Genomic DNA, 15,283 nt, shown 5'->3' on the forward strand with positions numbered 1-15,283 from the left:
TGGCCCACAGACGGTCCAGGAATCAGCGTGTTTCTAAATGAGTAGAATGTGTGCTTTTATTTAAAATGCATCTCTGGGTTATTTGTGGGGCATAGGAATTCGTTCATTATTATTTTTTCCAAAATATAGTCCGCCCCCCCCCCCAAGGTCTGAGGGACAGACCCCTGCTGAAAAAGTTTGCTGCCCCCTATCCTAAACCCTCCCAAAGAGGAAGCAAGCTGCTTGCCCGAATCTCCCAAAAACGTGAAATTGATGTGATGATCTTCCCTCCTCTTGCCCAAATGTGATTCCACACATACATACATAATTTTATTTGTATGCCGCCTTTCCACAGTTCAAACCACGCTCAAGGCAGCTTACAGTATGAAAAGAATTCAGAATTACAACTTAACAAAAGTAGCCATGAACAATACATGAGAAATTAAACAAATACTCAACCAAACTGAACAATTTCCACATCAATCACAATGAGAGCTATAATAAGGATACAAAAAACCCTAACAATAAATATTTCTAAGGCACAGAGAGGTCAAGATCCTGCACACACCTTTCCTTAAAGGGCGCGACCCATTCATCCCTGTGAGGTTCCCCGCATAAGGTGAGCTCTAAACGAGGGAAACCTCGGTAGTGCCAGCCAGACAGGTGAGCTTGCGCCGGGTTGAGGTGGGAAGGCGGGGGTTCGGTAAACCGGGGGCGAAGCCCCGACTGGGCGTGGCCACTCCTTCCCTCCTCCCCTCGAGGGGCGGCGCCAAAGGCGCACCGGGCGATTGCAGCAGTAGCAACGCGCAAGCTGCGGAGACGCAGCAGTTGTCGCCACGGAGCGCGAGGAGCCGCTTCTTTCCCCGAAAGAGACGGGACTGATTCTAAGGCTGAAGCCGATCCAGCGCCGGACGGACGGACGGACGCCCCGAGGAGCCAGAGCGGAGTCCCAGCCGCCGCTTGATCTGCTGCCCGGACCCTCCACCGCCCCATGGGCGCGCCTTGGAGTTCGTGCGCCTTCGCGAGCCTCCTCTTCTGCCTGCTCTCCGGTAAGCCCGGCGCCGTCTCCAGCCGCCCAATGCCCTCCCGCTTCCCTCGCTCTCCTCCCGGCTGGACTCTCCTTCGGCTCCCCTGGATCCGGAGTGCCAGGATCTGGTCTCCTTGGGGAGGGGATTCCTCCTCCCCAAAAGCGCAGGTCTGCGCCTCCTCCAGCGCGGAGCGAACTCCCCGCTCGCCGGTTCCTTCCCGGCGCCGCCGGCGCACCCTTTGCTTTCTCCCGATTCTGGCTGCTGGCGACCCTCCTCGCTCCGAATTCGATTTCTCCCTCCCGCCTCCGCCCCATGGCTCTCCCAAACCGCTTTCCTCCGCAGCAGCCCAGTTGCCGGATAAAGTTTCTTTCTCCGCCCCCTCCCTCCCAAGATGGCGAGGCCCAGGGAACCTGTTTCTCTGGCTGGGCGCCCTGGGAAAGGCGGGGCGGGAGGAGACGCCCCGGAACACTTCCTCACCTGGCCGAAGCCGGCGGGGCGGGGCCGCAAGGTGGAGGGCTCTCTGCCTTGAGGATCCGCCAGCCCCACCACTCCCCCTTCCTCTGGGATCCTCCCTCGCCCCCTCCCCGCAGGAATCCGGAGAATTTCAGGGGCGGTGGGGAAAGCGAGGACCAGCCTTCCTTCTGCGCCCCCAGTCTCTCCTCCAGCTATTCCACAGCTGCAGCGCCCCGGAATGTTTAGTCTCCCAATGAATCCATGGCGCTTAGTATTCGGTGTGATCTTGGTTGATTTAGCTCTGTTAGCTTGTTTTCTTTTCATGCTTGGGGTGGGAATAGCGGGAACCTTTGCTGAGTTTCTGATGGGCAGATCTGAATGAGCTCCTTGGGGACTTGCACACATAATGTAACTGGTTGCATGATCATCACTGCAACCTGTAGATCTCACCCCTGAAATGATTAGTTGCCCAGATCTCCACCCAAGCCTGGACTGTAATGTGTTTCTGGTAGGATCTGCTTGTGACTAGTATTTGTCACACACACACACACACACACACACACACCCCAGCATAGCTCTGTTGCTTATTATTTTGTATCCAGCAGTGATGCCTGGAAGGATTTGCTGTGCGCTCCCTGCTGTTCTCTGGTCGTGATGAAAGGCTGCCTTGCGCAGCTTGGTGTAGCTGAGCTGAGCATCTGTGCAGGTAGTTGCTAGGGGGAAGTTCCCTTCTCACCTTCATTGGCTGCTTCTTGAAAGCAGCTTTGCGAAGGAACAGAGGACTCCCGTTTGCAAAGACAATTAAGAACTGCAATGTCTAGATGATAGATCACACGGAGAGGTACCATCCTCCTAACTCAGACCTCCACGTCTAGCAGGGATTCGGCCAAGGGGCTTGCCAGCGACAGGACAAGATGGTGGGTTCCATCGCTTGTTGTTTGTCCTTGGCGCTTGGTGATTAGAGACGTGTCGCTTCCGAAAGAGGTCATAAGGAGTAAGATGAGCCCCGATGGATCAGGCCACAGGGCCATCTTGTCCAGCATCCTGTGATCCCAGTGGCCCAGCAGATGCTGGTGGCAAACCCTTAAGCAGGACCTGAGCACAAGAGCACTGTTCTCTTTTATGGCTTCCGGCAGCTGGCATTCAGAAGCTTTACTGCCTCGGTCCCCCTGTTCCTAGCTGCTGTGACCGGAGTCCTTTGATGGAGAAGACGGTGCCTCAGGTGGTGCCTTGGATGCAGCAGGCATTGGGTTCAAGGGCCAGTGATGGAGGAAGGCCCTTCTCTGAGGAGGTTCTGCCAATCTTGAGGAGACAGTGGACAGCCTGAGCTGGCATAAGGCACCTTCTGATGTTCCATTGGGTTTTTAAACCCCGTTTCGTTTGGGGAACCTTGTCGACTGCCGAGTCCTTGATCATGGCAGAGGATTCAGAGGCGTGTCCTCAGGTGCACAATTGGTTTGCAAGGGCAGAATACAAGCCCTCTTTTATTACACCAGGACACAATCCGTTGCTTTTCTGTGGCTGGATGAGGAAGATGGGCACAAATCACTGTTAAGGGAATTTTGTCTGCCGTGACGCATCTTCTCATTGAGGAGGAAGTTCCATGGAACGACCACAGTCTGAAAAAATGTGAGAAAAAGACAACGGGACGGGGCACTTCTGCATTTGTTTGTTAGGAGCTGCTGTCAGATGTTTAGGGCAGGCAGGAGGTGACTACTGCCATCACGGTTCCTGTGGGTGCAGTGGTACCCTTGAGACCTTTTCCTGGCACCCACAAAGCCTCTGAACTGCCCCCCCCCCCCCGCCGCCTTGTGATGAGATGCCAAGCTGGGTTACCCTTTTCTACCTTGAAGAAAAAGGAAGGCTTGGAAAATGCATAGCATTCTGGAGCAGGAAGCTGGAAGAGGGAATTTCTTCCCTGCTTCGTCTTTCAGCTCTATGTGCCTTTTCAAGACCAGTTGGATTAGTTGCACTGAATCTAGCTTTTTATCTTTATCCCTTGGAAAAGCAGAGAATGTGCATGTGAACATGCTCTTTCTGGCCCTCTTGGGGAGCAGCATGCAGAGGAGGAGAGGAAAGAAGTAGCCTACAGCACTTGCTCAAAAATCCGGACTTCTTCATGGGCCTAAAAAGCCCAGCTAAACAAATATTTCAATGGCGGACTGGATATGAGTTCATGAGCAGAAGGCCATCAATGGCTTCTAGCCATAATGGCTATACTCTGCCTTCAGGATTGCTTCTGAAGACCAGTTGCTGTAAAGCACAGGAGGGGACACGGGTGGCGCTGTGGGTTAAACCACAGAGCCTAAGGCTTGCCGATCAGAAGGTTGGCGGTTCGAATCCCCGCGACGGGGTGAGCTCCCGTCTGCTCCTGCCAACCTAGCAGTTCGAGAGCACGTCATAGTGCAAGTAGATAAATAGGTACCACTCCGGCGGGAAGGTAAATGGCATTTCCGTGTGCTGCTCTGGTTCGCCAGAAGCGGCTTAGTCATGCTGGCCACATGACCCAGAAGCTGTACGCCGGCTCCCTCGGCCAGTAAAGCGAGATGAGCGCCGCAACCCCAGAGTCCGCTACGACTGGACCTAATGGTCAGGGGTCCTTTTACCTTTACAGGAGAGGAGAGAGCTCATGTGCGCCAGTCCTGCTTGCTGGTTTCCTATTCTGGGTGTGAGAACAGTGTGCTGGACTAGATAGGCCATTGGCCTGATCCAATAGCCTCTTCTTATGTTCAAATGTTCTAAGTTCCTGGGCGACCTCAGTTTCCCTTTGTTACTCTGTGGCCTGATCTATTACCAGTATGGCTGACCTATTGCCATGCTTTTTCGGGGATTTATACAGCAATCCATCTTTCCACATTCTTTGGGTGGGTCAGAACGAAATATTAGATAAAATAACGCAACCATCATGCAAAAGTGACAACAATCCAAAGAAAAGTGTTGTTTGCATAGAGGCAGCGTGAAATGGTTCATAATCCTGATATAAAACAGTTAAAAAGCCGGGATGATAGCTGGGTAATGTTAACCCTTTCAGTAGGTGCATTATTGTAGGATTTTGGGGGGTGAACTGTTGTTCGGCTGTTGGCCATGCCAGTGTTTCAAGCCTCTGGTTGTTGTTTTTTAAGGATTAATGCCCTGACCATTGTGTATTGGGTACTGAATGTGTTTCTCTGTGGAAAACTTTTCCTTTGCCCACAATTCCGTTGTACCATTTTGTTAGGTAGAAATACATCCTTGAGGGTTGGTTTTTAAAACAGGTAACTTAAGTTGGCCAGAAAAAGGCCCAGTTCAAAACCATTCATTTAAACTAGCTTTCTCATCTTCTGATTCAGGCATACCCTGGGCAAGCATGCATATTAATTGGTTGCTATAACAAATAAAACCTGTGTGCTTATGAAGCACATAAGAAATTTTTATATTTATGCAGAGGAATATTCCAAAACCTGGAGTCATGCAGCTCACATGTCTTTTGTGCTGTGCACGTATATGCATTTGCTTAGAAGTTCAGTTGTGAATTAACAGTATCTGCTTTGAGTTTTCTGTGCGCATATAAGGATACTAAGCGACATCATTTCCTTGAAAATCGTTCTGCTTATCTTTGGGCCATGGAAATTAAATGTCCATTCATTTCTGGCTGGCAATCTGAAATCATAATTTGGACAAAAATAAACACAATATATCATTTCAGAGTACTTCATGCTTTCCCCACCAATTTGTTTCCCACAGAAAAGCAGGCTTTGCTCTCAGTATGTTGAGTCATGGTTTCAACGTGTAGATTATGTAGTTCTGCTTGTAAGCCCCATTGAGTTCAATGGGACTTACTCGCAGGAAAGTATAAATAAGATGCACCCTGTGTTGATATGGATGCTCCATGAATTAACAGCCAGGGTTATTTTATAGCAGGGACAGATCTTCTATTTCATGGGTAGGCAAACTAAGGCCCGGGGGCTGGATCCGGCCCAATCGCCTTCTAAATCCAGCCTGCAAGCGGTCCAGGAATCAGCGTGTTTTTACATGAATAGAATGTGCCCTTTTATTTAAAATGCATTCCTGGGTTATTTGTGGGGCATAGGAATTCGTTCATTATTATTTTTTCCAAAATATAGTCCCCCCCCCCAAGGTCTGAGGGACAGACTCCTGCTGAAAAAGTTGTGATCCCTCACAAGATTGTCTTCCATGAACGTGGTATTAACGGTGTGTCCTTAAGTGACTGTGGAGGCCAATTCTGCGTCCACAGATCCTTCCACAGTGGGGACATAGGTTTCTGGGCAGAAGTTAGTCACGATGAGGGGTTTGCCAAATGTGCCTTCCTTTTCGGTCGTTTCTCTCTGAGTTTGTGCTTCTTTAAAGTCCATGACGCCTTTGGTAAAGGCTATTTTCCAATTGGAGCGCTCGCAGGGACAGATAGAAAGATATTAATGGAAACATAACTGACGTTCTGTTTTCCAGAGATCTGATTTGAAATTTTAAAACCTGGCTTCAATCAGTTTTAAGTAGGGATTTGAATCTGCGTTTCCCTGTTCTTCTAAGCTGACTTCACTTAACCGCACCAGCTCTCCTACCTCTGAGGAAAGTAATAAATTTGCAGGCTGTGATGTAGACTTCCCTTTTCTCATTTCTCCCAAGCGCCCAAATACGTTGTTTTGTGAGGCGGCGAGACATGCCACTTCCCGCTATCATCTGTGGATGAGGTGCTTTTGGGACTATGTGGGGTCTATCGACAAACTAGCATGTATCATATGAACGCAAACTTGGCTACTGGGGTTTTTTTTGGGGGGGGGGTGTATGTGTTATTTTTTGGAGGTTTTCTGGAGCTTGAGGCTTTTTCTCCACATCAAGATGCGCTTGGTTTGAGAGCACAGTTGTTATTTAGCAATTGTGTCTGTTGTGGGACATCCGGTGTGTCTGTACACGCCTTCCCTTGATGCTGAACTTGGGATGGTAATCATGAGGTAATTTGTGAGGTAATCATGAGGTATTATTTGCCTTCCCTTTCCAAAGGCGAAGGAGTCTCCTCAGGTTCTTCTGGAACCTTCTGGGAGGAAGGCCCTCAGTGGGCACCCCCCCCACACAGAAACAATATCCTATTTCCACAGGAGGAAAACCCTCTGGCTGTTTTTAAGTTGGCAAAACTTGACAAAAGATCCTGATGCGGCTGCCCGTAAATAACAGCCTTCATTTCACCTGCCCGGCCCCTTGAGGAAACATTTACCTTTGCCTACGCCTTAGAAAGTGACGCGTCTGATAGTCATCACTCTGTTTTATGTTTTAGTGCCAAGTAGTGCTGCATCAAACAGTGACCATCGCTCTGGAGACTTTTCTCCTACACTTGTATGCCTTTTTTTGACTCTGGACTGGGGGCATCTGCACTATACATTTAAAGCAGTATGATACCACTTTAACAGCCATGGTTTCCCCCAGAGAATCCTGGGGTGCCATTATGGGTGCCGAGAGTTTTTGTGGGACACCTTATTCCCCTCTCAGGGCTACAATTTCCCCGAGGTCCCTGGAGCGAGGCATTCAGACACTCTGGGAATTGTAGCTCAGGGTGAGGAATAGCGGTCTCCTAACAACTCTAAGCACCCTTAGCAAACTACAGTTCCCAGGTTTCTTTGAGGGAAGCCATGACTGTAAAAGCAGTGTAATAGTGCTGGACCATAGTGCTGGAAGTGAGAGCTGGACCATGAAGAAGGCTGATCGCTGAAGAATTGATGCTTTTGAACTATGGTGCTGGAGGAGACTCTTGAGAGTCCCATGGACTGCAAGAAGATCAAACCTCTCCATTCTGAAGGAAATCAGCCCTGAGTGCTCACTGAAAGGTCAGATCCTGAAGCTGAGGCTCCAAGACTTTGGCCACCTCATGAGAAGAGAAGACTCCATGGAAAAGACCCTGATGCTGGGAAAGATGGAGGGCACAAGGAGAAGGGGACGACAGAGGACGAGATGGTTGGATAGTGTTCTCGAAGCTACAAACATGAGTCTGACCAAACTGCGGGAGGCAGTGGAAGACAGGAGTGCCTGGCGTGCTGTGGTCCAGGGGGTCACGAAGAGCCGGACATGACTAAACAACAGTGCTCTAAATGTACAGTGCAGAGAAGGCCTCATATGCACATGCTTTTTATCTCCTTCTCACTTCAGCTGCTCTGAAGTGAATTTGCTTCAGCGTCTTCTGAGGGAGGACTGAGGCCTATTTCAAAGCTTTCCAAAAGGGGCACTCTGTGCTCGGTACTTTCCCCTCAGTTCCTGTCCCCCAAAGAGCTTGATTTTTTTACTGGAGAGGGGAACGCACTCTGCGCATGCTCAGAGGGTCTGAGTTAACAGAAGCTGTAACAGTAAAATGATAGCAATCCTATTAACAAGTACAAAAACGTAAACTGAGGGGGAAGGGCAGGCTTAAACTGGTGGGCTCCTTCCACGAAGGGGAATCAAAGTTGTAGTAGTAACTTTTGTACAAAAATAGTGCTTTTGTAGAGGTATTTCTATAGCATCTTCAAGAGCCCTTCTAATCCCGGGAGACTCCTCCACAACGAGGCAAGCTTATAAAACTGTAAGACCAAACAAGTGGAAATGCTTATTCCTTGAGCATTACCAGCTGGCTTTGTGTGTGTGCGTGTGTGAAAACTGTTGTGTGTGTACATAAAAGCGTCACAAATGTGCTTAGCTCACATACAGGGGTAATTCCAAATGCCTGTCATCTAACGGGTGTATAAAACGATAAGCATGTTTCCTGTTCCTCACTTCCCTACCCTACTGCCCCGGCCCAGCAGTAAAACGGTTCGTGGCAACTTTTTACAGGGTCTGCGTCCTTGCAAGTGTGCTGCGGACCCTTTTATGCAGTTTTGGTTGAATTTTTAAAATATGCAGGGCGAGCAGACAGGGCACAAGCCGTTCTAGTTTGGGTTTTAAACCTCTCAAGTCCTGCAAAACAGCAGCAGCAGCAGCACACTGTTGCATCTGTCCAAGGCTGCTGGTATAGGAATTGGGGCTTCTTTTTCTGGCTCTGTTCAAAACTGTTTTCACCAGCACCCTTAGGGCGGCATGCATATTTCAGTAGCTTGGAGTAGGCGCCACCAGCCATCAAAAGACATGCACCTTCTGCTAATGTGTACAGAAGCCTGGCCCCCTAGGAAGGAACCTTATCTCTTCATTCTGCACAATAAGGCCCTTATGTCCCATGAATCCGCAGCCTTCCATTTTGACTGCAGTCCTGTCTGTGCTCAGTATCTTGAGTTTGCTGCTGGAGGGGTGCAGACTTTTGAAATGGGGGTGGCGTGGGGAGTGTCTCAATTACTACTTGGCTATGAACTTACGTTGGATAAAAGGCCATTCTTTCAACCTGAAAGGGTTTGAGAGCAAAAGGAGACAGGTGGGACGTGCAACAGGTTATTATTTATTATTATATTTGCATTAACAGCCCTTTATTAACAGCCCTTTTATTAACATAAAAGCACAAAGTGCATGATTAACAACAACAAACCCACAAACACATTTAAAAGGGGGGGGGTGGTATAAGATATTAGTCAGCCAAAGGTCCGGTTGAAGAGGAAGGATATATAACGAAGGCACTAGGCGAGCCTCTCTGGGGAGAGCATTCCGCAAACGGGGAGCCACTGCAGAAAAGGCCCCGTTCTTGTATTGCCACCCTCTGGGCCTCTCGTGGAGGAGGCACACGAGGAAAGGCCTCAGATGATCATCGCAGGGCCTGGGTTGGTTCATATGGGGAGAGGCCGTCCTGGAGGTATTGTCATGAGTCACTGAAGGCTGTAGAGGTCCAAACCAGCTCTTTGAATTGGGCCCGGAAACTAATGGGCAGCTGCTATAGCCAAAATCAGTGCCATATGCCTTCCCAAACCATGTTGCTTCTGTGCCCTCAAATCATGCCTTCCTCTAGGGTGCTGAGCCGTAAGGAACTGAAGCAGGGCATTCTGCTTCTCGCAACCCTTTTCTGTTTTATTTTCCCAACTCATGGCCAACATGCCATAGCTGCCAGAGCATACTCCATCTTCAGTGGACTGTGTTATTGCCTCTGTGTTTTTCTTTTTCGAAAGGTTTTTTTTTTTTTTTTTTGCAGGGTGGTGGTGGGGCGCTACTTCAAATCTCAGAGCTCTCCCGATCACTCTCCTATTTTGGCTACAGTCCAGTCTGTACTCCATATTTTGTGTTTGCTGTTAGCGTTAAGGAAGTGCAGTAGTGTGTCACAGAGTATTGCGACATATTTCAGACTAAATAGCTTCTAGTAGTTCCTGTTATTTGGCGGGGAGAGGTCAGCAGTAAAAGTATGTGTGCAAAATTCACCTGTGACGAAGAAGTAGATTTCCCAAATGGGGTGTGGGTGGGTGTAAGTGCACGCACACACACACACACACACACACACACACACACACTTGCAAAGCACAGTGCTACTCGGTGAGGCTTTGTGTGCAGTGCTTTCCACTTTATTCCCGCATTTTTCTTCTTCCTGCTCTTGAAAACTGGCATATGTGTGTGGGTGAGGTGACCTTGCATTTGGACTTGAAATGTAGAAATAGTGTCCTGCACGTTGCACACCAGACGCCGTTCCTGTGTTGCAGTATTCAGTGGAGATGCCATCCTTCTAACAGAGACATTTTAAGCCAAAGGCATCACTTTGCTTACATGGTGAAAATGGACCATTGTTGTTGTTGTTTAGTCGTTTAATCATGTCCGACTCTTCATGACCCCATAGACCAGAGCGCGCCAGGCACTTCTGTCTTCCACTGCCTCCCGCAGTTTGGTCAAACTCCTGCTGGTAGCTTCGAGAACACTGTCCAACCATCTCGTCCTCTGTCGTCCTCTTCTCCTTGTGCCCTCCATCTTTCCCAACATCAGGGTCTTTTCCAGGGAGTCTTCTCTTCTCATGAGGTAGCCAAAGTATTGGAGCGTTGAACCTGGGACTTTTTGCATGTAAGACACATGGATGCTCTTCCTCTGTGCTAACCCTTCCCCAAGTTCTCCAATGATGCTATACAGCGGCCCCATTCACACATTCTTTTAAAGCACTATGATACCACTTATGGCTTCCACTGGAGGATTCTGGGATCTGTAGTTCGTTAAAGGGTCTGAGAGTTGATAGGAGACTCCCCCCCCCATTCCCCTCTCAGTGCTACAGTTCCCAGAGTGGTTTAACTATTGGGTCCCTCTTAACTCTGGGAATTGTAGCTCTGGGAGGGGAACTGGGGCCTCCTGACACCTCTCAGCACCTTGGACAAACTATAGATCTCAGGGTTCTTTGGAGGGAAAGTATGGTGTGAGTGTGGCCATAGCGAGGCCCAAGCACACCAGTTCCTGATTAGTTTGTTCTAACCCATCTTGTTCCTTCGCAACAATGGAGGGAAAGACTTGCATGGTGAAACTAATGGCACCTCTTTACTAGACTTGTGTGCCTCTTAAGCTGCGCAGAGACGCTGCTTTGTTTGTAATTAAGTTAAAACTTTGAACCATGTGCATCATTCGGCTTCCTCCTCTCATGTTGCAGAGAGCATCTTTTAATCACATACATGCACCCTCCTATAAATGCTCAAAACTATGACTGATGCAGAATCCTCTTTGCTGTCTCTCTTCCCCCGCAGTGCTGCGAGCTCACTCACAACACCCCCCCCCCGCCCGCCCCCAGATAGGTCTGAAAATAATATTTCCCCTCTTTGCTCCCATCCCCCACCCCTTTCTTCCTCCCTCTCCTTGTCTGCCCAAGAGCCAGAACTCATCATTAGCATGAGAAAAGCCGTCTGCAAGCCATGCCCCTGAGGAGGCGACTGCAGCAAGGACGGGGTTAACCCTCTCCTGCCCCTGCTGAGTTGAGGCTTGCTCACCCTGGGGAGAGTGCTGGTGGGGGGGGGGGTTGGCTTTGGGGAGGATTTTTTATTTTAGAAGCCCGGTTGGCACCCACAGGGTGATTCTGGCCCCTCTCTGCCCTTGCCCACACCTCAACATCCCCACACCCTTGTGTTTCTTGAATCCGCTGTCTCCTGCTTGTTGACTCACCCTTGCCCCAACGAGCTACGATATCTTGGCAGGGTTCCTTAGGTATCTAACATTCCTATGCACAAGAGTCTCAGTATGCCAGGACGTGGCTGGCATGTTGTGCTGTGCAGCTTTGTGCATGAAATTTAACAAGGAGAGAGAGCTTCGTCTTCTGTGTCCCTGTTGCTACCCAGAGGTTTTTTGAATATGCAGGTGCCTTGGATAAATGTGCCGGGAACCTCCTTTAAAGCACATTTGGAGCACTAATTTAGCAGTCATGGCTTCCCTCTCCCCACAAAGAATCCCGGGAACTGTAGTTCACCCCTCACACAGCACACTTAACAAACTACAGCTCCCAGGTTCCTTTTTTTGGCGGGGAATACTTTGAATATACAGTGGTGCCTTGGGTTACATACGCTTCAGGTTACAGACTCTGCTAACCCAGAAATATTGCTTCAGGTTAAGAACTTTGCTTCAGGATGAGAACAGAAATCGGGCTCCGGCGGTGCAGTGACAGCAGGAGGCCCCATTAGCTAAAGTGGTGATTCAGATTAAGAACAGTTTCAGGTTAAGAATGGACCTCCGGAACGAATTAAGTTCTTAACCCGAGGTAACACTGTATTCTGCAGATGTGGCTTCGGTGATTTTTAACCTGCGCATAGGAATGGTGGCATTGACTTTCCTGGTTTTCCGAACCTTACTTTGGGGGTGTGGCAGGGGGGAGGACACATCTGGGACGTTTTGCAAGTATAGCTAGGGCTGCCATATGTCTGGAATTTTTGGGGGGCATTACCGGGATTTCAAAGGCAGAAGTTTTGTCCAGGGGGAATTTCCGCTTTGTCAAACGAAAAAAATAGCTCAAAAATTTTCGGGGTTTCCTAAAACAACTCAGCAACTGTCAGGATGTCCTGGTTTTTACTTTTTGAAATAGGGCAGCCCTAGGTAAGGCAGATCTTCCTCTGCCACTGAACAGCCCTTATTCAGGTTTGGGGAGAGTCTTCACCTGTTGGTGTCCATTCTGCAGGTGTTGCAGCTGCTGTTGTTGCAGAGGAGACCTCCAATTCACTCTGTACACACCTGAGAGCACCCTCTCTATTTGTTCACATAGCCTCAATATGTCGGGACTTCCAGGACAGGTGCCTGTCGATGAGTTCAGGCTGGGATCCAACCCAGTCAGCCTTGTTCCAGCCCATCTCTTTGTTAGGCTGGGAGACAGACAAATGAGTTGTGTCAATTTTGTCCCAGGAGCCAAGCCGGCAGCGTCCGGCTCCCTATTGCTATGGCAACTGGAGGCTTTCTCATTCGCCTTCTCTTTCCATACTTCTCTGTGAGGCAGAGACAAGCTCTTTTCTTCTTCTAGTAGACCTACAGGGGATCTGAACACCCTGTGAGGTCTTCAGGGGTGGACCCTGTTTTGGATGAAGGATACAAGATGCAATTATTATTATTATTATTATTATTATTATTATTATTATTATTATCACCACCATCATTATTATTACAGTTCTATCCCACCTTTCATATAAGGAGCTCAAGGTGGCATTTATGCCTCCCTCTTTATTTTAACTTCACAACAACCGTGCCAGGTAGGCTAGGCAATTCCAGAGCTATTACGCCCAGAATGTGTGTGTTTTTACATTCAAGGCATTAGTGGATGCTGAAGAAAGCCCCAAGCCAATTCTTGACACAGATATGATGCTGTTGATTGATTCACCTTGCTTCCTTCTCTCCCTCTCCCCCCACTTATTTTTACTTTTTGTGCTGTGCCAAGTGATTGTGTAGCCTCCACAGAATTGGGCGAAGTACCAAGCTACACATATATTTGCTGCGTATGAAGGAACCCCGCAATTTCCAGGAAGGATTATTATCTCCAGGTGTTTTTTGGGGGGCTCCAACTTCCATCAGCCCCAGCCACAATGGTAAACGGTCAGGAATGATGGGAGCTGTAGTCCACTATTTATCTGGAGGGGCAGCCCTGGTTGGCTTATCCTTGATTGGCCCATCCCTGATCAAGGGTAGTTGTTGCAGGTTAGCAATCTTGGGAAGAAGTTGGGAAAGTGGGGTTCAGGGGTTGCTATGCTTGCTGACCCATCTGTAAGCCAGGCAGTGCACAGAGGTTTTCTGTTGTTCTAGGTTTCGTAATTCCCTGAACAGGCCCTTCTCCCACATATGAAAAAATGTGTGAGCTCACTAGGATGTGTTTGCTAGGGGGTCCTTAGCCAACCCATCCATTGATCCTCAATTTGAACCTCCTCCATTGATCCATTGAACCTCCTCCATTGCTTGAGATTTTGGGCCAATACACTTGACGTCTTTGCTTGCTTTCCTTTGCTCTGTTCTTTGCTTATTTAGCATTCTTTGGCCTTGCTAGGAACCAGACTGCCATTGGCTTTCCTCTTTCTTCCAGCTGTGATCGGGGGGGGGGGATATGTGGTGTCAAGCCTGGACTTGAATGTAAACTGGCATCCCAAAAGATGTGGGGGAGCCCCCCCCCCGACCTGTGTATAGTGGTACCTCGGGTTAAGAACTTAATTTGTTCTGGAGGTTCTCATCCTGAAGCAAAGTTCTTAACCTGAGGTACTGTTTCTGGGTTATCAGAGTCTGTAACCTGAAGCGTCTGTAACTGAAGCATCTGTGACCCAAGGTACCACTGTATTCAGTTCTTTCTGGTGCAGAGGTTCAGATTATTTGTGCTCCACAGGGCCGTCTTATCCATAGGTGCTAGGGGTGTGGGGCACCCGGGCGCCTGGGTCTCAGGGGCACCAGGCTGAGAATCCGGGGCCAAGATTTGGAGTCTGGGGATTGGGAAGAGCTGGCAGCCAGTTCTGATTGGAGCAGAGCCCATCGAAGCGCCACAGCTCTTCTACTGCGGGCAAGTGAGGCGCTGAGGCAGCCAGCCGGCTCCGCCCTCCTGCACGCCTGGGATTGTCGGGCCGCCGAGAGGCCTGTCCAGCACATGCTGCTCACACGAGGCATTCAGCTGCTGCCTTGGGCTTGACCATTGTTGCGCTGGGCTCTGCTTGCCCCCACCCCCAGTTGCCCAGGCCCAGCCTTGCTCTGCTGCCGCTACCACCTCGAGCTCCTCTGTTGCTGCTGAGTTGGCTGGCCAGGCCAGCTCTGCCATGCACGCCTCACTGGCTCGCCCTAAAAAAAGTCAACAACTTTAGGGTTTCCCCCCCTAAAGGAAAGTCAACAACTCTGGGCAACCTGGGGGAGGGGCGCTGGGCGGATCGTTGCACCCCGGCGCCACATATGCTTAAGACGGCCCTGGTGCTCTATCTGGAGTGACCAGTTTGGCATGCCTGTATGTGTATTCTTCAGTTTAAACAAGACCAGAGGCATCTACCCCATTACCAACAGACCTTAATGAAACTTGTGCTTATTCTTCCTTCACTGGCCTTCCCCTCAACTCTTCCCCTTCGCCACTGTTTTGCTTTTTCCACAAACCAAGCTTAATCCCAGCTCAGGCCATGGCTTTCTCTCAACTGCAGATAACATTCCTGAGCCAGTCTTCCATTTCTGTTTGATGGGCTCTGAGATATAAACAGAGGTGCGGCTCCAGTTGTCAGGCCTGACAACAAGCAAGAGGGGAGGCTTTGGCTGAGTCCTGGAGCGACTGTGTTCTGGCTGTGACTACAGAAGCCAGGCTTTTCCAGTAGGGACAAGGAGTGGTTTCGAGACTTCTGGATAAGCAGACCACAGTGTCATCCTAATTTATGGGGAATTTGTCTCTGCATTCCTTGTGGCAGTGCTGTTTGGAATTGGCCGGCCGTTGGGAAACATCAGGACTCACCATGAGTGGCTGGTTAGACAAAATATGGGACATGGCTTTATCTGAATGTTTATAG

General features: G+C 49.4%; 1 protein-coding gene across 3 annotated transcripts in view; it reads left to right on the plus strand.

Moving 5' to 3' along the window:
- Positions 1–240: 240 nt before the first annotated feature.
- Positions 241–15,283, plus strand: part of NECTIN2 (nectin cell adhesion molecule 2) — a 98,569-nt gene continuing 83,526 nt past the window's right edge. The window contains exon 1 of one of the 3 annotated variants that reach the window (XM_083515914.1): positions 241–1,028. In XM_083515914.1, coding sequence (XP_083372040.1) covers positions 971–1,028 — 58 coding nt within the window. In that variant the 5' untranslated portion in view covers positions 241–970. The remainder of the gene's footprint in view (positions 1,029–15,283) is intronic. The other 2 variants (XM_083515916.1, XM_083515915.1) reach the window with 2 other exon arrangements.

The sequence above is a fragment of the Podarcis liolepis genome, assembly GCF_965112155.1.
Source record: "Podarcis liolepis genome assembly, chromosome: 7".
In the NCBI taxonomy this organism is placed as follows: Eukaryota; Metazoa; Chordata; class Lepidosauria; order Squamata; family Lacertidae; genus Podarcis; species Podarcis liolepis.